General features: G+C 40.6%; 1 protein-coding gene across 1 annotated transcript in view; it reads left to right on the forward strand.

Moving 5' to 3' along the window:
* Positions 1-24,743, forward strand: part of ASPG (asparaginase) — a 73,539-nt gene that overhangs the window by 42,197 nt on the left and 6,599 nt on the right. The window contains exons 9-13 of the mRNA XM_019550792.1: positions 1,246-1,359; positions 4,693-4,812; positions 7,731-7,826; positions 11,120-11,283; positions 20,310-20,396. Of these exons, the coding sequence (XP_019406337.1) occupies positions 1,246-1,359; positions 4,693-4,812; positions 7,731-7,826; positions 11,120-11,283; positions 20,310-20,396 (581 nt within the window). The remainder of the gene's footprint in view (positions 1-1,245; positions 1,360-4,692; positions 4,813-7,730; positions 7,827-11,119; positions 11,284-20,309; positions 20,397-24,743) is intronic.

Consider the following 24,743-nt stretch of genomic DNA (forward strand, 5'->3'; position numbering starts at 1 on the left):
AGACTGGGAGGATCGACGAAAACACCACCTGAGCTCCCAGACCCCTAAGCTCCGCTCCCAAATATTATCTTTCACTCTGTTTGGAAAATCTGGGCTCCTATACACATGCAGCGAGGCTGCACGTAATTCCAGCATGTAGGAATACACTTGATTACTTGAGTCTGCTGGAGCATGGCAATTACTGCACTCCAGTATCATGTGTATTGGCATCCCTCTGCTGAAAAATGGCAGTGGGGGCACTTTGAAAGCTCATTCGAGCTTTAGTTAAAGCATCTCCATTGCCATTTTTCAGCAAGGGGATGCTGATATATGTAACACTCTGGGCGTTTTAATTAGCTTGACTTTTGGAGTCTCGCTAATTAAAGCCCTCCCACCCCCAGCATGTCTATAAACGCCCTGTATCGCTTCACTCCTCTGAGAATTTCTGACATGAAGAGGTGTCTGGTGGATAGTTATCCTTACTATAATGTGTGGCAAAGCACAGTGAACAGCCTCGGTCCTGGAAAAACCTGAGTAATTACACTGGCCTTTTTACTTACCATTTTAACATTCACTAAACACATAAACTTCCTTTGTCCTCACTGCCTTGCTCATTGGTCAGTGGCCTCTATGTACATATTGAAGATAGATCAGGTTGGTTCTGGTTCTGTTTTCAGTTTGGTTCAAACATTCATTAAACTTCAAAGAGAAGCAATCTTCTTGTGGCTTGTGTTTGGTTTTGCCAGAACTCTGCACATTATGCAGTCTAGTCTTATGTCTGGTCACACACTTCTAATGCAGCTTGGAAGGGTATGAAAACATCCCTACTGCGAGCACACTTCGGTGCTGGAACTCATCCAAGGTAATGCCCCCTAATAAAAAGCTAAATATGTTTGTGTGAGAACAGGCTACTTGGCAATTTGTAAAATGCCACTGATTGAAAAGCTGATAATGGCAGCTGTTCACTGAGGGGTAACCTAACACCTATGTAAATATGCACCCCTAACCTTTTCATTTTAAGATAAGGAAAGAAATAGACTTAGCAAACCAGTGTCGGTATCAAATACATTTATGGAAATGTAAAAGCGTTTATTTGACAGTCATGGCTATTAGCCAATATATGTTGGTTCTTTAGTAAAATGTTACTATAGCAACGCTCAAATAGATATTGCATTCTATATAGTTTCCAATCACGTATGTGTACCAATACCATATACTAGTGCTTCTGAATATTACACTAATTCAGGTGAATCTCTTTTTATTCAGACTCTCACTGCTGTAGGAGTAATTCCTGGAAGTGATATGACACCTGAAGCAGCCCTAGCTAAACTGTCATATGTGTTGAGCAAAACTGATATAAGCTGGGAAGAAAAGAGAGAGGTAAATATTTAACTAATGCATTTAGGAATTTGGGTTTTATAAATAAAACTTTCACCTATTTACTCTTCTGGCCTCTGTCTAATTAAATAATCTTTTTTTTTTCCAGTGCATATCTATGAGCATTTGTTTCTACAGATTTAACATGAATGATCACAATATCTTTCTTAATGCCAAATGATAGAATTATAAATGTGAAAATAGATATGCTTGATATGTTTGAGGTGGGAGAAAAAGCCCTGCTTAAGGATCAGTTGAAAACCAAATTCAGTACTGAGCTTGTCTTCCAGCTTCAATGTATGGGCCAAATAAATAACACCTGAATTGGAACTGAGAATGGAGATGGAAACCCAGTCCCATCTGAATCAATATAAAAACTTCCACTGACTTCAGTGGAGCCAAGCTTTCACCAGTACTTCAGATTTTAGCTTTAATGAAGCAGGTGGCATTTTGCTACTTATTTCACTAAAGTGTGTGGTTTCTGAGTGTTAATATTTAGGTGTAATTTTAAGAAGATAAAACAGTTTTTATTAGGTATGCATATTAAACACGAATGACTGTTGTGTTTGTTGTAATTGATAAATATTTCTTAACACATGTATAATGCTGGATGCTTTTTCAGTTCTTAATGTCATAAATTTTGGGGGAAATAGGCACAGGTGATTGTTACTCTAATATATAATCCAGTATTGACTATCTGGTTTTGTTAGGGGAACTGTAGAGTGCACAGATTGTAATTGCTGTTCTTGTGTTTATTGACATCATAATCCTGATTAGTTTGGGTTTCTTTGGATGATGTAAGCCTGAGACGTTCCACAGTTTTAATTTTTTTTTTCTATTGGATAAAACCAAGCCTGAGCTTAAATTTGTTTTCTTATAAACTTTTGAAGAGGATAACTAGTTATCTGTATGTGAAATCGTTAATGTTAGTACTGTCAACCTTATCTCTCTTCTGTCAAGCTTCTTAGAAAACATGACTCTTTTTAACTACCAGCTGCTTGATAAATCTCTCCTTGCTCGAAGAGAAGCAGTGCCTTTTTACTAAAGGAAGGGTCTGTTGGACTCTGCAGGAACATGTCCAGTGGTCAGCACAGTGGACGATATGGTGGCTGCTTTCCTAAAGAAATAGCAGTGCCCAAGTCGGTGGGAATCCATACATTACTCCACAGATGAACATGCCATTTCAACTGTGTTTTGTAAAAAGAAATGGTATTTTAGCAAAAGCCCTTCAGTTTGGCTGCCTGGCCAGTCTTTGGGGATGCCCATGATGCACAGCAAGCCCGTGTTCTTTTCTGGGTTTCAGTTTTTGCCCTGTTCACATAGAAAAATGTCTGACCTGGGCTTGTAAGTACTTTAAGTCTGGGTTGGCTTCCTAGCTGATGGTGTTAGGTTATAACTCAGGCTGGCATCCAACCACTTCGCAGTGAGAAGCCAGGCTGTATTACTTGAGTGATCATCCTTAGGTTAGCCTAATGTGGCTCCAAGTACCAGTTGCCCAAGTTAGCTGTGGAAGGTAGACTGCTTTAACTGGAATAATAGAAAAATAGAGCTGGAAGAGGGACCATAGCAAATCCTTAATTCAACTTCTTGCTCAAGGTAGGATCTTCTCTGTCTATAAACCATCCCAGAGAAACATTCTCATGTTTTCACTTAAAATTTTTATGGTAACAGATTCCACCATCTCTGTAGGTAATCTGTTTCAGTGCTTAATCACCTGCATAACTAATAAGTTCTTTCTCATATCGAACCTAAATCTCCCTCGTTACAATTTAAGACCACTACTTCTTGTCCTACCTTTTTGGACACAGAACAGTTGATCACCATTCTCTCTCTAATAATGGGTCCTTTTGCATCTGAAGATGTCTTATGAACTCCCTTCGATCTTCTCTTCCAATGAAATAATCTCAGTTCTTCCAAACTTGCATCATGACCATAAAATTTAGGTCAGCCTGTGAAACTCTGGAAATTCCCATGTACCCAGTAAGTATGTAACTTCTGACACATGTAGATATGTCTTCCAGCAGATGGTTATAATAAGTGCTTGAATGTCTTTTTTTTTTTTTTTGATGTGCCCAGATGCAGATAAAGCCAAGACATTTCTTCTTCTAATGTCATACCTTGCCTTTTATAAACATCCACTGTCTGGTTCTCATGATTCTAACTGAGACAACTAAAAGCTTTATAGTTTTATCAGCACCCTTGAGAAGACAGGGACAGCCAATAAAAGTCATTGGAGTCAGGAAACCAAATTGATTTGCTAATGATTGTCAACGTTGGTCCTTCTTTCCTCCACTTGTAATAGAAGCTGGTTTCTAGATTTTAATATATTTTGATTTTTTTCCCTGCTGTTTGTTCAAGAGGTTGTTTCTAATGGTTATGGATAGATGTCTAAGCAGAAAATGCGATTGCTGCTTTTTTCTGACTAGTTCTAATGCCCTCATCTTGCAAATAATTATGTTCATACTTTATGTTAAAACATTGACTTCCGTGGTTCACTTAAGGGTAAATATGTGCCTGTCTGTAGTCAGAGCTTTAGAACTTCAGTTTTCTAAAATACTGGAAAAAGACACTATCTTAGAATGGTGCAGAGCATTTCCCAAAAGCACTGTTTGTATACTAATGCTAGTTTCTTGTTCAGAGTTTTAATATGCCATTTTATTTAGAAAGGGTGCTGCTTACCATATTAGGGGATCCCGACCTATGAATGCATATTACTTCTCCTCACTCCCTCTCTCCCCCCACTCCAGATATATTGTTCTGCCCTTTAGATTTTCCTGTGCTAAGCAAAAAGGCAGTTTAAAGCTTATAGACAATATTATGGAATTTATCAATGTGTGCATTCTACTAAACAAGATTTTTTTTTAATTTTCTTTTTTTTTTAACAGTAATTTTCAGCCCTTTGGTTTTTCATAGATTTCATAGACATTAGGGCTGGAAGGGACCTTGTAAGATCATCAGGTTCAGCCCACTGCCCAAAGGACAGGAAGTCAGCTGGGGTCATAGGATCCCAGCAAGATAAATGTGCAAATGTTTCTTGAAAGTGTCCAGAGTAGGTGCTTGCAGACTCTGGGGGGAGTCTGTTCCAGGCCTTGGGGGTTCGGACAGTAAAGAAGCTTTTCCTTATGTCCAGCCTAAAATGGTCTTGCGGGAGTTTGTGACCATTGGACTTTGTCATCTCTTGGGGCGCTCTGGTGAACATTCATTCCCTCAGATCCTGATGCACTTTTCCATGACTTCCCCATAACTTTCTAACTTAGGCTAATAAAACATGCCTTAAAAGCACTAACTATCTTTCCCCTTAGTTTTTATAATGCTTTATCTTGGTTGCTTTTGCAGAAGCTGGGTGAGAATCTGAGAGGAGAAATGACTGTAGTACCCACAGGAGCCAAGATCTCTCTCACAAATAGCAAGTTTATTCAAGTACTTGCAAAATTTCTAGCTACAAGCTGCAAAGAGGTAAGGGCTTAAATTGAACTCTCACAAAGCAGAAAATTCAACTCAAACAGCACAGCTTCAAGGTGCACTGCAAAGCAAAAATGAAAAAGAACATAAATTTTAGTGCCTAGTTGAGGCAGCATACAAGAAGTACAAAATTTCACAATCAAATCCCTAACTTTTTTTTTTCTTTTTTATTTCTATAAAATCATCCTCTTGATTTCCTGGTTCACAGTTCTAGGCAATCACAAAATCTAAAAGGCTAAGTCACGCTTGGTTCTTGTGAAGTGAAAGAAAATAAGATCCAATTTGTGTGCATGTTCTGTGCCCAAATATACTAATACTTTGGAAAGTTTGAGACAACTAGGAAAATTCCATAATTATATACACAGGTGCAGATAGATGACTGGCATGAGGGGGCGGTATTTTGTATACTGACAAACATGAGGTGTCACTACTGATTGCACAGGTAGGATGATATTACGTGACTTGATGGAGAGCCTTACAAGACAATGTATTCTGACCTTCTCTTGGCTTGGTCTCAGGGAAGGTTCAGTGTACTCAAGGGTGAATAAATATAGGCCATAATAAAATGGGGCCAACTTAGGATGCATGGGGATGGGAAGAAAGCAAAAAGGACTGGGGATTGGGTGCAACATGGAGTTAGATATAAAACAAGCTGATGACAAATTCCAGGCTGTCACTCTGAATTTGTAGAACAGGAATCATTCTGCAGTTGGGTTTCAAAAATGCCAGCAGTGAAGAAGAGTTGATTTATAACAGAGAAAATTGGCTGTAGGTGTTTAAGACAGTTCTTGTGGTGACAAAATAATTTTGCAACACGAGTTAGTAAGCTCTTTGCTGTCATACAGAAAATGTCTTCAGAATAATTAATCCAAGATTGATAGCCCCAGAGAAGATTCTGTTGCTCATCTAAACATAGTTTTTATACTGTTTTTGTGAGGATGAAATTACATCTATTTAAAAGGCTTAAATTGGCAGCATAGCATATAATTAAATGCAGTAGGGTTTATACTGGGTTTATTATTCTGAAAGGAAGTAACCAATTCCCAAAATATTTAAGTGATGCAAAAACTGCGTGTAGCCCAGACCTAAGAGAGGTTACAGAGCAAAACCATTGATCTCTGGCTCTTTTCATCTTTGATTGCAATACTTATTTCCTGACCGTACTGCCAGAGATGAGCAAGAACTGTATTGGACAAGTGAGGCATTGGCAGTCTGAAGCTTAGGGGGAAGGGGAAGGGGAGGGGACAGCAAGGAGGGGCACAGGTTGTAAATTTTTGTTTTGTCCTCTGTCCCCAACTCTGAGTGGAATAGAGCCAAATATTTTCATGCTGTTTTTGGGGTTTTGTTATTGTTTAACTTGTGCTCTTAAAGGCTGAGTTCAGGGAGAAATTTGATAGGGCATGTGGACCCCGCTAGTGTGGCCCACAGGACAAGTAGGCCCACCTGGTTAGAAGTTGGATAGCCCTGAGCTCATTCATTCTTTCTTAGAAAAGCACTAGATTTGTGAGAGACACAATGCCTTTCTTTGGTGTAATGTTAAGGTGCAATTCTCTTTAGCTGTAACAGCATTTCTGTCACTTCATAGACCAAACTGACAAGTGTACACCATGGTGAGAAACTGTGGTTTCTCTTTCCCATTATCATGTTTTAGAAGGCCCCACAGAGTATTCTAATGCATGCTAGATCTAGAATAATGCAGACAATATTGGCATTATAAATGCACTGAAGCAAGGTTAGGATGCACCAGAAGTTTAGTAATGTTGTTTGTACAAAAGGGTGGCTCAACACCTTTAAAAATGTAATCCAATTTTTCTGTCTATGTAGTATATTCTTCCATTATGAAAATTATGTTCATCACTGCTGGCAGCTCAGCTGCTGCCACTTTCCCGTGTTCTGTCATCACCCAAAGTACAGAATTGCTCAGCTATGGCTCTGCTGCTTCCAGTGGATGAACAAGTTCAAGGCTATTCAACTAGTGGCCTGCAAGCCGCATGTGACCCCCTTGGCACCCATTCAGTCCCTGCTTACTCTGTTGCTCCAGCTGTTATAGCATCTGGAGTCTCTGCACTCCCCTTCCCTCTTTTGTCTTCTGCATTCTGGGCCTGCCCTGGGGAGTGGTGTAGCAGAGCACAGGGAGCTCTGGGTGAGGCCATGGCTACGTGGTGAATGGTGCAGTAGTAGAAGAGGGGGGCAGGGGTCCATGCGGTATCATTGCAACAGTGCGGGGGGGGGCATCTGTGTGGCCCACGGAGCACGTGGACCCTGCTGACTACAAGTTGGACAGCTCTGAGCTAGCTTATTCAGAGGTAGCCTGAGGATCTCTACAGGTCACTGCATTGTGCTATGTAAACATAACCTCTAAGACTTGATACACTTATTGCTCAGGAAAGCAAACATTTTAGAACATACTGATACAATTGCATGTTATTTATTGGCCAAATCTAGTTCCTACAGAAGTCAATGAGGCCAGAAATGGTTCCCAAGGAACTAATATTTGGTTTTAAAATGAGCACATCTTGGTAACAGGCTGGAAATTACTGTATGGAATTCAGATATAGTCACTGGCATGTAATTCTGCAGGTATTTAAGCTGTAATTAACATGTGTGTCCCCAATAGTGTAGGATAGTTAATTTTATTCCAGTGTTACTGGAAAGGGAGCAATTTCCTAAGTAGTTGTAGGTAAATTGGATTTTATAAACTGGGGAAAATGTGTACACCACTCCTTTCCTTCAAGAACATGGACATCATCATCTTAATAACTAGTGTGCTTCCCATTTATTATGGAGAAATTACATCTAAACCCGGGTGTACTATTGTTGTGATGTAGACATCAATAGTAGGAGAGATGCTAATGTTGAATTACAAGATGTACAAGTTACTGACGCTACCTGCATTTTATTTTGTTGCTCAGGAGTTGGAAGCCGTTAGAGATGCATTAATTCCCTCTTTAGCCTGTGCTGCAGCTAATATCGGTGACATAGATGCTCTTAAAGCCATAGGAGGACAGGTAACATTGACTTTTTTTAAAGAAGCTATTTTAAAGTATCAAATACAAACTGCATTAATAGGTGCACTAGTAAGTGATTAGAAACAATCAATGTGTCTTGATGAAAGTGTAGGCTAAGATATTGTTAGCCCTTTTAGAAGTTCCAGAGTTGGAAAATGTTGATCTACAAAGCTGTTGCTAGTCCATAAATCTTTTAAGTGCTTGTATTCCTCTCTAACTACTGGACATCTCTGCATTATGATTTTGCATGCAGAGTTGTGCCAGTAATTGATTTTTGCCTTGCTTGGCCCAAATTTAATAGGGGAGGGAAGGCAGTTGGCTGGAAGTGAACCCTTGTACCCGTATACTTTCTTTCATTATTTTTAGCACAATATACAATTTGGAATGAATATTTTTTTAGGTGAGTTGAAACATTTTGTTCAGTTTGAGAGGTATGATTTCTTTCAAAAGTAGGCCAAGTTCAAAATGAAAACACTTGAAACAAAAATTGCCAGGTCTGTCTGTGTCACGGAGTGGAGTCCTAGGGGTGGCCATGATCTCCCCTAGCGCCCCCTAACGTGCCAAGTTTACTTCAAGCACCCTCTAAATCTTTCCTGCCACGTCTTGATCTTAAGTATTAAAGGGAGGCTGCCTTTTGTCCTCTTGGACACGGTTTTCTCCTGCTGTCACATGTTCAAGAACCTCTAGCCTTTCCTTTAGTGTGTCCGTGTTCTTTAAGGTCTGCAGTTCTTGCCCTGCTGTTACCTTCTCTTCTGACCTCTTAACCTCCTTCAGTTCTTGGATTTTCATGGTCATCAGGTTACTTGCCTCTTGTCGCCTCTTATTTTCAGCCTCCAACCCCTGAATCTCTTTCCTCATAGTTTGTATTTCAAACTGTAACTATTCTTTTTCTGCCTTTATCTCTGCTTCTGTAGCCTGGCTATCTTCTAGGAGGGTTTTAAGCGACTGTACCTGTTCTCCGAGCTGGTCTTTTCCCACCTCCGCACTCTGTAACTGGGACTATAACCCCTCATTCTCTTTTACTTTGGCTTCTAACTCCTTTTCAAGGGACGGGTTCCGATCAGGCAATGCCTCATAGTTTGCCGTGTAAGCTTTTACCTTCTCCATCTCCTGCGCGATCACCTTGCCATCTTCTGCGGTTCGGGTTTCCCTCAGACTTTTTCGCAGCTGTTTGACAAGATATTCGGCCCCCAAACATCTCTCCTGCCATCTCTCCAGGTCCTCATGCAGGCCTTCTATTTGGTCCCCTTGGCTGTGGACTTCCTTTTGTAGGACTCCTGTTAGGCCTCTGGCCACCTCCAGCTTCTGCTGCATCTCCTGCTGTTCCCCTGCCTGGGTTGTGCAGGCTTCAGGTGACCTTGCCGTCCACACTTTCATCTCCTTCTGCATCTTCTGCAGCTTCTCTTCCCTCTCTTGGCTCTTCTGGGCTTTATTCGCAATAAGCTGTTCTAGCGCATGAGTTCTCCCAGCTTCCCCCACTATCAAGCTCCTGATTTCTTTGGAGCCTCCTTCCTTTTTCCCTGCTTGTTTCCGCTGTTCTAACCCCGTGGCCTTTGCCTCCACTTGTTCTTTCTGAGACTTTGCCGCTTCTAATTCCCACTCTAGCCGGGCTGTCTTCTCCAACTCATCTATCCACAATAGCCAGGCAAAATTCTCCTGTCTCAGGTTCTCTATATCCACTGCCTCTGCCATAGCTAGCTTGGTCTTACTCCTTTCCTGATTGGGCTCTAATGCTTCCCCTTGTACCGTTTCCGGGGTGGTGACTTCCTATTCTGTCCCCCCCGTTCTGGTCCACATCATCTCTGTATTCCTACTATTCTCTCTCAAGTCCGGTTTTAGCCCATAGGTTTGTTCCCCTTTTCAGGGACATGGGTTTCTTCCCTGCGCACGGCCAAATTCCCGGCCAATGTATCACTTTGTCACAGAGCGGGGTCCTATGGGTGGCCATGATCTCCCCTAGTGTCCCCTAACATGCCAAGTTTACTTCAAGCACCCTCAAAATCTCGCCCGCCACGTCTTGATCTTAAGTTTTAAAGGGAGGCTGCCTCTTGGACATGGTTTTCTCCTGCTGACATTGTGTTCTGTTTTTTATAATGGGGTTTCCGTGAACCCTGGCCTTATGGGCCATGTGTGGCTCCAACCACCCCTGTACCACACCCCAAGCCTCGCCGATATCCCGGATGGTTTTCTGTCTGGCTCGCTGTGCCCTCTCTGGCGCTTGGGCTCGCTGTGGCCCTCGATTCTCACTGCGCCCTCTGGCGCTCTGGGTTTCCACAGCCTTGTCTCTTGAAACTGCGCCCCACAGGTGCTCTGGCTTTCCACAGCCTTGTCTGGCTACCCCCTTGCTTTGGGGCTTCTCTCACTGCCCCCTTGTTCTGGGGCTCCCTTGCACTGCCCCTTTGCTCTGGGGACTCCTTGTGCTGCCCCCTTTGCTCTGGGGCACTGTGGAGCCCCTATGAGGCCTCCTCCAACCCCTAATAGCTTCACCCAGTCCTCCAGTTGTAAACTGTAAACAGAAACTCAAACCTCTTGGCTACAACATAAATTCAAGCCGCTTGGCTATAAAATTAGTCCCGCCACATCAGGGGCGCTCTGTCCTTCCCCCAGTCTCAGAGCTATACCTGCGGTCCAGCCTCTCCTCTTAGGTCAGTCCGGCAGAGCTCCTTCCTCTGTGGCTGCTAGCAGGGAACTCCCTGCCTGGCCTCAGCCTGGGAATTATATAGGGGCCAGGCCCTGACCCTTCCTGTCAGCTGACTTCTACTGGTTGCCCTGGCAACCTGCAACTGGGCTCCTTACTTACTGCTTCCTAAGTAGCAGGCATCTCAGTACACTGCTGTAGTCTGCATTGCATTGGACTGGGCTAGGGAATGCTAGAGAACTGTTAAGAGAATGCATCCTGCCCACCCTCCTCTACTTCAGATATGCCATATGCTGAAAAAGGTGTGATGTCCCCCCTTTGAGACTCTTGCCTGCTGCCACTCAGCCTTGGGTATCCTCATTAGTGCATTGAGTATATGCGGGGTGAGAGTAAATGGCTGGATGTATGTTCACAATGGTGTTCCCCACCATCATGGTCCAGTCAGTACAGAAGTGCCCAAAATGTTTAATTTTGAGATTGCCAAAATGAGGCAGTCAGAATTGCCCCAGTTGATCCCAAATCGTTTTGGTCCTGCTGAAACTGTGTTTTTTGTCAAACTTGCTAAAAGGAAGAATCGCTCCTCTCTACTGAACCAGCCAGCTTCTACTGTGTTGCTGTTACCTCTTAATCAGCACAAGCAATGTCTGTGTTGCAGGATGGAAACTTGAGCTGTGAAGATTACGATGGCCGAACTCCACTTCATGTTGCATCGAGTGAAGGACACTTGCCACTAGTTGAGTATTTACTGAAGTCTGGGGCCACCGTTTATGCTAAAGACAGATACGGCACTACACCACTGATGAATGCAGTTAAGTTCAGGTATAGAAAATATTTTACACAAATGTCTATGAAAGAACTAACCTTATATTTTGCTTCAGATTTCAGTCACTTCTAGCTAATGGTTTGGGTCCATATTCTTAAGTACTTAAAAGGAGGGGTCAGTTGTGTAAATGACAGCAATTACCATAGTTTCAAAGGAGAAGTAAATGATTTGCCTAATTAGATTTTATCTAAAGTAAACAGAATTTTGGAGGTCTGTAATTTAAGGTTTTTTTGTTTTTTGTTTTGCATCTGCCCCTTAATTATGAACTCCATTTTTGGCAATAAAGTTTTTATTTAATTTTAAAAACAAAGTGCATCTTGGCCAAAGTGGTGAGGTGCTATATTTCTTTTGGCAGGAAGCAGAGTCAGGAATTAAAGCAGTGGGGAGCGGGGTGTATCTAACCTCCTGCCCCATCAAGAACAAAGGACCAGACTATGCCAATAGGGTTTGCATCAAGTGTCTTGTCTACATACCTAGGTGGGGCTTAAAAAGCAGCATGAGTTAGAGGGACAGTCTGTCTTTTTCAATCTGCCCCTAAAAAGCAAAACCCAAAAAGTTGCTTGAGTCCAATGATTTTTAGTGCACTTAAAGTGCATGTCTGTCTTTCACCCCAAATATTCCTGTTCATAGAGAGGGGGAATGTCTGTTTTCCCCCGAACCCCCTGTCGGGGTTGGTTGTAGTTACCTCCAGGTTCTGACTGTTCTGAGTCAAGTGGAAAAACATCTACAAAAAAGACTCCAGGCTTTTTGTCTCTCCAAGAGCTGTGCATCATAGCTCAGCAGTGACCCTGTTCTCTGCTAACTTGGGGCTCAGGCCCGTGCATGGCCATTTACTATGATACTGTTATATTTAAACAATTCCTACATCTACATATTTGGCCATATCTTAGAGCTATGAAAGCTTCCCCCCCTCCTCTTTTGATATAAAAAACATTTTAAGAACCTTATAAAAGACAGATCAAAACTGTCTCTAGCTCGACGGAGAGACTATTATGCTACTATTAGATGTTCCTGTGAATCAGGCACCTGCATAGCGCATATATATATATATAAACCACACCCAACTACTGCCTGAGGAATTTCACATGAACTTGATGTTTGGATTCCTTTGCATTGCCACTCCTATGATAGACTCCTACTGTGACTCGTAAGCGCTTTAAACCTGTATGCCCATTCTGAAATGGGGAGTCATGAAAGGAAGCTGAATCCTAACTATTTTTAGAATCATAGAAAATGAGGGTTGGAAGGGACTGCAGGAGGTCACACCTAGTCCAAGCCCCTGCTCAAAGCAAGACTACCCCCAACTATCTCATCCCAGCCAAAGCTTTTCCTAGCTGGGTCTTAAAAACCTCCAAGCATGGAGATTCCACCACCTCTCTGGGTAACCTGTTCCAGTGCTTTGCTACCCTCCTAGTGAGAGTTTTTCCTAATATCCAACCCAGACTTCCCTTGCTGCAACTTGAAACCGTTGCTCCTTGTTCTGTCTTCAAAGAGACTGGTGGCCAGCATTAGGTTTTGTTTAAGTTTGTGCCTTTGTGAGAATGAGAGGAAAACCTAAATATGCCACTTCATCATCTCCCTAAAATTGGCTTCCGGCCTTTGGTGTGAATGTTCTACACTTTATACTGAGTTTTAATTGGCACTGGATGTTAGAAATCTAATTGAGCTAGTTTACCTCTAATCCTGATGTGTGCATGTCTGTGTGTGTGTGTGTGTGTGTGTGTGTGTGTGTGTAGAGTTATATACGTGCCAAAAAATTTCTCTATTGCAAAACACTTTAATTCAGATCATAAAACAATTGCCAGCTGAAGGTGAAGAAAAACTCTACGTAAATTGGAACATTTTGTTTGAAGTTGTAGAGGGAAAAGAAAGGACCCGCCTTAAAAATGAATAGTGAAGGCTATTCACTGTTTTAAATTGTGGTCAGAATTGCAAAATACAAGGGTTTTTTAATGGATTTTTTTTTAACTTAACAGAACCCTGCATTGATTGATCTCACTTCCTGGAAACGTGTTTTAGTTTAATAGGAATATGATCATAGTACGGTAATCACTTCTCTTAAGTGATCACTTACTGCTTTGATTCCACTTTTGTAACCTAACATGCGTGTTTGAATAGTAGTTGTTGTTTTCTCTCTCCCTTTTAACATGAATAAAATGGTTAAGGCTCACATTTTCTGCCAAAAGCATATTCATAGACAAACAAAACAGCCTGCCTTCACAGTAGTATCTTGACTAATCTCTTGCCATAAATAATTTTTTCTTAACTTTTAAAATTTCTCCTTTATAGACATTAAAATGTTGAGCTGCTTTAAAATGAAAACTAGATTGCTGCATGTCCATTTTCTGTCTTCTAATACGTGCACATTTCCTTATATTGTACAACTTACTTGAAGTCTCACTCATTTTAGGTAAAGAGTAATGAGACCATTATTAATGTAGAACAATTATTTTAACATAAGAAAATTAGCATCTCTTTCATTTTCCTAGGCCCTGTATGGGATGCTCTTTTACAGCAACAACAAAATACTTTTAATAAAAATAAAACTTTTTATAGGTATGAAAAATGTTTCAAATCAAAGTTTCATGTATATTGTGTGTGTGAAACACTTCCTTTTTATCTTGAATTTATGGACCAAAAAGGAAGAGTTGGATACATACCATATTAGCTTGCTGATGTGACAATATCAGAGGCAAGAGCAGGTGAAGATACCTCTTAAGTCTACATGTTTAAATACTTGATATTTGAAGGGTTCCTTAAGACTTGAGGTAAAGCACAAATTAAAATATGATCCTGGCTCTTTAAATCACATTGACATTTGTTTGTTATGCAGAACTTCAGAACTTGAAATTCATAATGATTCAACACTGTGAAGGCTAAACGAGAGAAACTGAGCCAATGGTATCATAGTTTTCTTAGTTGCTAAGGAAGCGAGGATAAAAAATGAAGCCAATCAAGCTGAGATGTACATCGCATCTGCGTCTTTTTAAATGGGTGGTGAAACATGTGCTGCCCAAAGCCCCAGTCCTAAAAATGCTTATACATATCCTTAATTTTGCATGTGTAATTCATTCCTTTGATGTCAGTGCATTTGCATAAATGTCTATGGTGTCAGGGCCTGAGTCTATAAAGCAACACAGAATCTTGGAAATAACAACTGCGTCTAAACAAGGTGTTGCTGACTTGAGAGCCATGTCCTGCAGAGTCGGTGTTGATGGAAGTTGTGCAAATCTGCCCCTCATGGGGTCGAGTCTGAAAGATTATGCATTCAGTTCTTTAAGTGCTTACTGTCCGTTAATTAATTTATATTCCTGCTGAAATGCCTGGCATGTATTTGCTGCATATTCATATCATATTATTGGTGCTAGTACTGTAGTCATTCAGGGGAAAAAAGTTTGAAAATGCTGAAAACTTTTAGTAGGGTTGGTGTGTTGTTGTAGTTGTGATGATCTAGGGAATAGGTGAGAAAGAAGGTGGGTTTTTTTTACATATTTTTTTTTTACCAACTGTATAGTTAGGAGAAATTTTAGACAAGCTTTTATGCACATGAGTGACCTGAGGAAGGGCATGTTATTGCCCAAAAACTTGTCTAACATCTCTCCAGTTGGTCCAATAAAATATATCACCAGAAAACCCCCCTACCCCAAACCCTTGCTTTTTACATGGGTCTTCTTAGTTGCATGACATGACACAGTCAGTCTTTTAATGTTAAACAACAAAGAATGTCCAATCAATTAAGCCTCTAACAATAGCCCTAGAGGAGTATATATTCAGTCATTTCCTTGAACTTTTAAAAACAAATACCAAGTGTCTTTCATGTGGATAAAAATATGCACTAAGTATCTTACAGCTTGAAACCAGTCTTGGAACATTTAATCATGTTAATGCAGATAAGCATGTAGTCGCATAAATTGTGGTAATATGGGTATAGTTTAAGTTTCTTAGCATTTAAGAAACCAATACTGTACTAAGACTTCATGAGAAAAGCAACATATGTGACTTACTGGCTGCACCTACATATTTCACTCATGTCCACTGACTGGAATGTGTGAGGTGCTCAGTTTGCATTTTTAGGCAGATTAGCCCTCAAGTGTGAACTGTATGATGCTGCTACTATAAATTATATGTAATAATTATACATGATTGTTTCTCTTTAATATTTTTTTATTTTTATCAAATAGGATACTCAGCCAATATGTGAACAGTGCTAATTGCTGGGAAACTATCTCTTTTTTAAGAGCAGTAGTATTATTCTAGAAGACCCCAGGAGGGAAAAATATTATTTATTTGATTTATTTTTCCCCCTTTTATTTAACTTCCTGTAAAACCCTCACTCCTGATTAAAACTAACTTGCAACTGCATTACAACTTTGAAAGATAATGAAAGAGAATTAATTTCCAGGGGTGAAGCTGTTGAAAAGGTAGAAAAATGACTTTTTAAACAATTTGGTCTTCACTTAAATCCCTTGATAAGTACTTGGCCAAACAAAGCTAGCCAATGAAATTAATGTCTGCATTTTCCAACAGTTTTTTCCCATTGTCCATTTTTACACTGAACATAACATTTGTGTTTCTGACTGTTTTAGTGGCATTATAGACATTTACAAATTCTGAACAAGATACAGGAAAGACATAGGGCTCTGAGGCAGTCTATTCAGACACCCTGGCAGCTGTTGCCTGACTCTTGCAAGGCCACTGAAAAAAGCATGGTGACTGGGATTCCCTCTTGCAGCAACTGTTGACTTCACACAAATCCCAGAAGACTAAGGGGAGCTGATCATTCCTCTGTATCTTCAGCACTAGAGGAGGAGGTAGCTAGAGAAGAGAATCTGCTCAAGTGGCCAAAAATCTGCCAAAGGAAGGGAAGCTGGAGCCTTTTTGTGGGTTTTTAGGGGGAAATGCTTTCTGCTGCATGGGGAATGCTGATCCCAAAAATAGCCATTTTCAATTGTGCTTTCAAACTTGCTTGTAGAGTGCTGTTAGGGCCCAGATGCAAAGTCACATGGGTCTGGTGGAGTTTTGCAAGCACTGAGAGTAAGAAGCCATAGAGATTGGCAGGAATGGTCTGACCCTGCTTTGGGTTCTTGTTATTGGGAGGAATTCTCCATGGGTCTAGGGTTATTTTCCCCAATGTGGACTATATTTAATTATTTTTAATACTGCAAAAATGCCAGTGGAGCATTGGTCTTCATGCTATTATGCTGAATACCAAGTGGAGAACTCTAGTTTTAGGAATGTTAGAAATGGAAAGTACTCTGAGGCAGCCATCACAAAAAGGAGGCATAAATGCTATTTATGTTCAGTTCTGTATAAAACTCAGGTTTGACTAAGTGGAAGAGATCTGCCTTAATCACTTATTTGCTTATGCCAACACTGTATTTTAAATGATTACCAAATTGCTTTGTATACTGGCTAAATAGGTCTGACATGAATTGCATTATAGAATTAAAAGTAAATGCAGGACTGCTTCATGCTTGCTGTTTCCAAGAGACCCTTGGTGGTAACCTGCCGTGTCTCAAGGGACTCACTTAGTGAGATATTTGAGATAACTAAACAAACTTACTACACACTTACAGTAAGGGACTTTGCTGGCTTTGCTGCTGTGAAACAAAAGGAATGAAGGTTTCTGTTTGCTCCAGAGCAAAAAATGCAAACTCCCCATTGAGCAGCTTGAAGAATTTAATCTTTTGAAAGGCAAAATTGGTGGGGGGGAAAAAACCAACACAAACCACAATCCCATCATGTAGATATTGGATAGGAATTCAAGAAATCAAGGTCTTCTAAGGTTTATGTTTTTAAATAGGCTTCATCTTGACAAACTTAAAAGTAGGTCTGATTCCTCCAGTTGAAGATAAGCTTATTAACCTCTTGTTCAGTTCCAAACCAAGAGAGTAATATTGGGATCTCCTAGAAAAACATAATATATGGAAATGATAGAAATGTTACATAAGTTTGAACTTGCTTTTAATTTTGCTGATGAATGAATGTTGAAGGGGGGCTGACTTTCATACCTAAGCCTTTGCTTTTTCAATCCAGTGTATTTAATGAGTAGTGTCATGTTTGTTTATTCCAGAGTATCACTGCTATGTCCACCTCTTCACACACACAAGAAAGTAACAGCGTGAGCAATTATACTTGAAATAGTCATTGTAAAGCTGTCTCTGGTATCTCCATGCTCTTGCTGAAATTTAAATTCTGCTTTGGGGCCTGGGGGTTAGGCAGCAGATGGATTAACAACCTTTCATCTTTCTAAATTTGGTTCCAAATCTTGCAGGTCACAAGTGAAAGGCATTACTGGATGAAATATTCCAACTGTTACACCTTTTCCACATGCTTTAATGTCATCTCTTTTTATTATTACCTACCTATGGTCCATTAGCACATTTTGCATCCTTGCCACAGCTTTTTAGTGTAAACAATGATGTTTTAAGAAACCACTGCAGTAGCCTCAGTTAAGCCATTTCCAGGCTCTGTGGCTGAGGGACAGAGCTGGTTTGGTCATCTGAAATCTATTGGACAGTGTCCAAAGAGTACATTCAAAGGGAAGGACCATGCAGGCATCCTAAAGGATCATAGGTGAGGTAGTAGGCTCTAAAGAAGTTTGGAAGAACCCAGGTTGGCACTTAGCTTCTCCACAGTTCAAATACAAATTTAAAATAAATGGAATTTCATGAAACTTCAGAAGTTTGACCATTTCCCTTTTCCTTTTTTTTTTAGTTCATTAAGTCGCATTACTAACATTTAAATAAGATACATTTTAAGCTTGAAAAAAACAAAATGTTAACCTAATTACTATACCGTTGTTACTGTTTTAGTAAATGGCTTGATGGATTTATCTATTCATTTCTGCATGTTGGTGCTTGCATAGAATAATAGAAAATAAGGTTTGTAAGGGACCTCAGGACCTCAAAGCAGGGCCACCCCCAACTAGATCATCCCAGCCAAGGCTTTATCTATGCAGGGCTTAAAAACCTTCAGAGATGGAGATTTCACAGCTCTCTGGGTAACCTGTTCAAGTGCTTTACTATGCTCCCAGTGAAAGAATTTTTCCTAATATCTGACCTAAATTTCCCTTGCTGCAACTTGAGATCCTTGCTTCTTGTTGTGTTGTCTGCCACCACTGAGAACAGTCTTTGGAACCACCTTCAGGTAGTGGAAGACAGTTATTAAATCCCTTTCGAGTCTTCTCCAGACTAAATAAGCTCCCTCAGCCTCTCCTCAGAAGTCATGTCCCCTAGCCCTCGAACCATTTCTGTTGCCCTCCACTGGACTCTCTCCAATTTGTCCACATCCTTTCTATAGTGGGGGCCCAGAACTGGGCACAGTACTCCAGATGTGGCCTCACCAGTGCTGAATAGAAGGGAATAATCACTTCCCACAGGTGCATCGTATCTGTACCTGTACACATCCATCTTTTCTAAATAGTCTTTAACCTGTTCTTTCATCACTGGCTGCTCACCATTTCCCCAAACTATGTTGCCGGGTGCAGTAGTCTGGGAGCTGACCTTGCCTGTGGAGACTGAGGTGAAAAAGACATTGAGTACTTCAGCCTTTTCCACATCCTCTGTCACTAGGTTGTGTTCCCCTTTCAGTAAGGGACCCACACTTTCCCTGGTCTTCCTCTTGTTTCTGACATCTCTGTAGAACCCCTTCTTGTTATGCTTCATGTCCTTTGCTAGCTGCAAGGCCAGTTGTGCTTTAGCTTTTTTGATTTCATCCCTGCCTGTCCGAGCAATACTCTTGTACCCCTCCCTAGTCACTTCTCCAAGCTTCCACTTGTTGTGAGGTTCCTTTTTGTGTTTTAGCTCATTAAGAGTCCCCCACGAAGCCACGCTGCTGCTCTCCTTCCTTCCTTTCCTTAGGATCCTGAACTCAGTAACGTCATGATTGCTGCTACTGCACACGTTGCCACTCACTTCTACATTCCCCACCAATTCTTCCCTGTTTGTGAGCAGCAGGTCAAGAAGAGCATGGTTCCTAGTTGGCCTCTCAAACACACTCTCCAAAAACTTCCTGGATTGCTTGTGCACTGCTGTATTGCCCTCCCAGCAGATGCCAGGGTTATTGAAGTCCCCCATGAGTACCAGGGTCCATGATTTGGAAACTTGTGCTAGCTATTTGAAGAAAGCCTCATGTATCAGATATGCTTGGTTTGGTGGCTTACAGCAGACGCCCACCATGACATCACCTTGTTGCTGTCCCTTAACTCAGAGACTTTCAACAGACCTATTCCCAGCTTCATCTGATATTCTGAGCAATCATACAGCTCTTTTACATAAAAAGCAACTCCTCCTCCTCCTCTTCTGTCCTGCCTGTCTATCCTGAACAGTTTTATACCCATCCATAACAATACTCTAGTCATACACGCTATCCCACCAAGTCTGTTATTCCAAGCACATCATAGTTCTGTGACTACGAGAGCACTTCCTATTATTCCTCCTTGTTTTCCAGGCTCCATGCATTTGTGTAGAGACATTTGCAGTAACTAGCCGATTGCCGTGCTTTCTCAGGAAGAATGAGAAGGCCTCCCCTGTTGCCCCTTCTTGCTTATGCTGCCTCCAGGCCACTTGCTTTCCCACTTACCTCAGGACTTGGGCCTCCCTCCTCTGGCAAACGTAGCTTAAAGCTGTCTTGACAAAGAGCAAAGAGACTATAATGGAAGCAATAAGGAGCAGAAGTATAAGAACAGATTGAAAGAACTTGTGTCTATTTCTGTTAGTATTGGATTCGCGAACTCTCTTACATCTTCCTAAAACTTGCACGCAAGATGATTAAATGAGGTGAAAAGCATGTGTCTCTTCCTGCCGGCCATCTTCACCTGGGGGATCTGTTCATTAGCCTCACTTTCTATTTTTGTGGTGGTGGCTGGCTGGCTGGGAGGAGGGTTCTAGTCTGGGGAAAAAGTGAGAACTGCTGTGTGATTGACAGTGGTTGTAGACTGCTTGTTTTGACCTGTTGTTTTCTTCCAAAATATCCGGTAAAATGATTCTTTCTTTCTTTCTTGCTTGCTTTTTTGATAAAGACATATGAAAGTGATTCAGCTACTGCGAGACACTGGAGCTCACCTTTCCAATCAAGACCTGCAGAACATTGGAACAGAGCTTTGCAGGTAAACCCGACTTGAATTCAGAAGTGACACTAATAGAAGCTGGTCACTTAGGCTAATATCCTGTAGTTACAGGCCTTGTCTATGTTAGTATATGCCAGCCAGATTCTGTATTCTGTTTGTGTTTAATTTAATAATTATAAAAGGCAAGTGAAGTAACAAAGCTGACTCTTGGCTGTGTGACACAACAGTAGTAGCACAGCACAGATCCACAAGAAAAGTAGGAAGCATAATGGAAACTGTAAGGAGGTTTGAAAAACGATCTTTCTGGTTTCTAATTCATTGCCATTTCTATTAGGCTGTAGTGAGTTTGTATTTTTAAAGCATGCAGATTTTTTTTTTTTTGAGATTAGATCCACAGGAACAAGGTATATTCTTAGCAATGGATGTATATTTAAATTTCCATATTATGGAGGAGCAGTTTAATTTTTGACTACAAAGAGGATAGCATTTCTCTCAAGAACAGCAAGTTCCAATAAGTTTTTGGGTTCTGTCTTGCAGCTTGAACACTCTGGCTTAAATCCCTGATAGTACTTAACTGCATGCTTAACTTCAGCATGTAAAGTCCTCTTCAAATCGACACTTCCCAGACACTGCTCCTTCATGCTATTGTTCCATTTCTAAAACACCTATAAAACTCAAGGCATATATAGATCTTCTGAAGAAGTCATGGGGCCTGCACGGTCATGTGCAGGTAGGTTCCTCTGAGAACTGTTGTGACTTCTACTGCTATTAAAGTAACATGTCTTTCTTTCCCACTTCCCTTACAGTCTCCAAATTAAAAAACTTAGGTCTCACTCAGACAAAATCCCAAGAGAAAACATTGCATGTCAAGGCCTACAGGCCTCTTCTAGACCCACGGAGGAAGTGGATTCCATAATTAAGAGTCCTTCACTGACAACATGTAGCTACCAGTTCATGGACATCTATATATAGAGTTTTACTTAGGTGGAGTATCTCAACTGCCATGACAAATATGAAACACACAGTATAGGCTTATACTGCATACCTCCCAGAGAATTGTAAGAGATGGAAAGAATAGAAAGACTTTCCAAATCAAGAGCTTTTTAGTTCGAACTCACCTTTCAAGAATATTAGGAGTGGCTCAGAAAATTACATTCTTTCAGAAATTAATCTACCCATACTTTTCAAGCCTTCTACCATCTGCAGAACCTGTTTAGTTAGCTAGCCTGAGAGCAGAACTCCAGAAAATGAGCATACGGTCTCAGACAAAAACTGAGTGTCATGTAATTTGTCACACTGCTTAGGGAATATCATATGAACTGGCTCTGGATCACATGTTATCCTGTCTACTAAATATGCTGTTGAATATAGTACCATAAACCCCTGAGGCTTTCTGAGAGAACTTAAATTTGCTTTAATAGTGCTAGGCAAATGGCAGCAATACATTTTTGAAAGGTACTGTACATGTGTGCAGGGGCTGAATGAGTAAGTTTGTGTGTGGTTACTACATAAGAAATGGGGGTGGGGAATAAAATTCATGGTCTAATATGAGCAGAGCATGAAGCAGCTCTGAAGTAGCATAGTCATGAGCTAGAGCCCAACCCTGATTTAGAGCCTGTGATTACTATAGAAATATACACTGGAATTAAGTGGCCAGTCCCCTTGACTGTCCTTTATGGAGCTGGGATGGAGTCCAGTTCCACAACATACTAAGTGTTAAGACACCCTGACTAGCTGGCTTTTCAGCAGCCCATTCCTTCACAAGAGAAGCACTTTACTTAAGCTGCTCAAGGCTTCTTCTATCACCCTTTGTACTTAGCTAGCTTTTCCCCATGGGGCATGAGTCAAAATGCTAAAAGGTTTACGGTTAGTTAACTTTGGGATATGACAGTGCTTGGAGGATTTGGCTGCAGAATATCAACTAGAATTTTCTTCTGCAGGAAGAGAGAAATGTACTTGCAAGTAAATTTCGATGACATTATTCAGCCTTATAGCCAACCTTTTTAAAGGTTCGATATTTCATTTTATTTTAGAAAGTGTAGCAAGAAAGTTTCATTATTGAAATGGTGGATTCTCCCACTTTGAAATGTGAACTTGCCAGTTATCTATTAACATCTTCAGAATCTGTTTTTATCCTACAGAGGTATTATTAGCTTTATGGAAGACAAAGCTGAGGCTAGGCATAATGATGTATTCTTGGATTTTGTTCTGAAAACTGCTGATCAGGATCTGGTTTAGCCAGGAATTTGATTTTAACCAGACAGTTAAAATAGAAAACAACACTAGAAATTGAAGTGAAATGTGAACTGTTTATAAGTTTTCATACTGCAAAACTAAAGTAAAGGCAGGAGAGCAAGCAAGCAAGTTCACTCTCTCTCACAGGTATTATGAAATCCAAGGATGCTCTCAAAGTTTGTTTTCATAAACATATGCAGGAGAGCAAAGATTTTAACTGCAGTCATGGTTGTTGGGGACATACAGCTCTGAATACCTGACTATCTTTCAAAAAAATACAGTATGGCACAGATTCTTGTGGCCTTAATCTGTCATCTTGGTTACAAAGCCTAAATGAAAGGTATGTAGGGACTGACTTTATTCAGGGCTATTGATCATATTTAGTCTAGAAAGAATTATTTGAGTACTGCGCAGAACTATTAACTTATGTCAAGGTTTTTCACCAACAGAGAAGCATAATCTCTTTACTGCCTGGATAACACAGTAGTTATAGGCATCTTGCTTTCCTCGAGTAGTTTTGCACAAACAGAGAACAGGCATGGTTACTAGCTGGAGCTGTGCGAGTCCCTGAGAACAATGAAGTCCTAACATCACTTACAGTTTGAAGGGAATTGCCTGAAGGCTGTTCAGCCTTCCCACACTATGCAGGACAAGTCAGCAGTACCTCCATGGGAAATGTTGTTTGCAACCACTGATGCGTTTACAAGCTGAAATGTGATGGTCTTCATTCTTATTTTGATGTTATCACAATGTGTGTTTTGAAACAGTGAAAAACCCCAGGATTGGCAGGCTGTGTTTATGCTTGTCTATTAGTGTGCAACCTGCACATATTACTTAACATTCCTACTTGTATCGCTATTCTGCTATCTTTGATTTCTCTTCTGTCATCACAGTATTTTTTTCCCCGATAATGGCCATTCTGGTAATACCGAACTGTTCCCTACTCTTCCTTCCCAAATGGCAAAAATGTAATGACCATTCTCATGTGTTCTCCCTGCCTCCAGCAAGGTGTATCAGGTGGCCCAGTAGCTTAGCAAATATGTCCATGTGCACATTGCTGGCATGTGTTTAACCCTCACTGCTGAAGGATGCCTTGTTTATATTATGACTTCAATTTTTGTATTTTTAGTTTTTACTCCTTGATCTTTGATGTGAAAAGAACCATGAAAATGATCCATTTGTTCTTTAGTAACTACCCCTGAAGACTTTTAAATTTATAGGTAAGGTTGCTGCCATAAATACTAAAATCTGTACAAAATACAAAGCAAATATTACAACGAAAAGAAATGTGATATACTTTTAAAGTCTTTCAACATATCTGTCAGTAACATATGTATATATTAAACTATGTGAAACACATAATTAGTACTTATGATGAAAGCATTCAAGTATATACCCTGTGACTTGGTTAATGTGATTTTTGGAACTGAAAGGAGATTTTTTTTCATGTTGATATTATTTATAACAACAAAATTTGTGAACTATAAGTAGTCAAACATGCAAATTTTCTATAATGAGCTAAATCTGTTTATTCTTTGGCAGGTAATTGTTCAAATTCCGTTTAACTGAGTAAACTGAGAATGCATGTTTTCCTAATGTGCAGCAACCTTTAATTACTGATTTGTCATTGACGATCATTATTTTTGTTTGTTTGCTGACTTCAAAGCAGTTTCATAGTTCAAACCTCCCTGGCATTGTAACTTTGAACTGCCCTTTCTGAATAGGTGATGTCAAGCAGACAGTATCCAAGCACGGCAGTTCTTGCTCGTGTTGCTACGGTGAATTGGCTGACTTGCCTGGATGTTTTGGCTACGCTTCTGAATGCTCTCCTGCCTGGGCAAAGAGGTTTTCACTTTACAAGTGCCTGAATGACAAACCCACTTCTGGCTACACAATACTTTGTCTAGGTGTTGAGAAGCTTTGGAATCCTGTGCAAGAGGCAGTGATTTCTTAAGAGTGATACTATTTCTTGGGCCAACTACATAGTTGGGATAAAGTTAATCCAATAGAAGAGATCATCCTAAGAAATCCTTGCCTCTTGCACAATTTCTGGACCATCACAGCTACAATATCATTCTTACACTACCAAATCCTATATACTAGCTTTTGTTTTAAAGTCCAGGAGCTTCCTCTTGTATGTTTGGCAAGAAG

Source organism: Crocodylus porosus, unplaced genomic scaffold (genome assembly GCF_001723895.1).
Source record: "Crocodylus porosus isolate Cpor-Errol unplaced genomic scaffold, CroPor_comp1, whole genome shotgun sequence".
Lineage (NCBI taxonomy): Eukaryota > Metazoa > Chordata > Crocodylia > Crocodylidae > Crocodylus > Crocodylus porosus.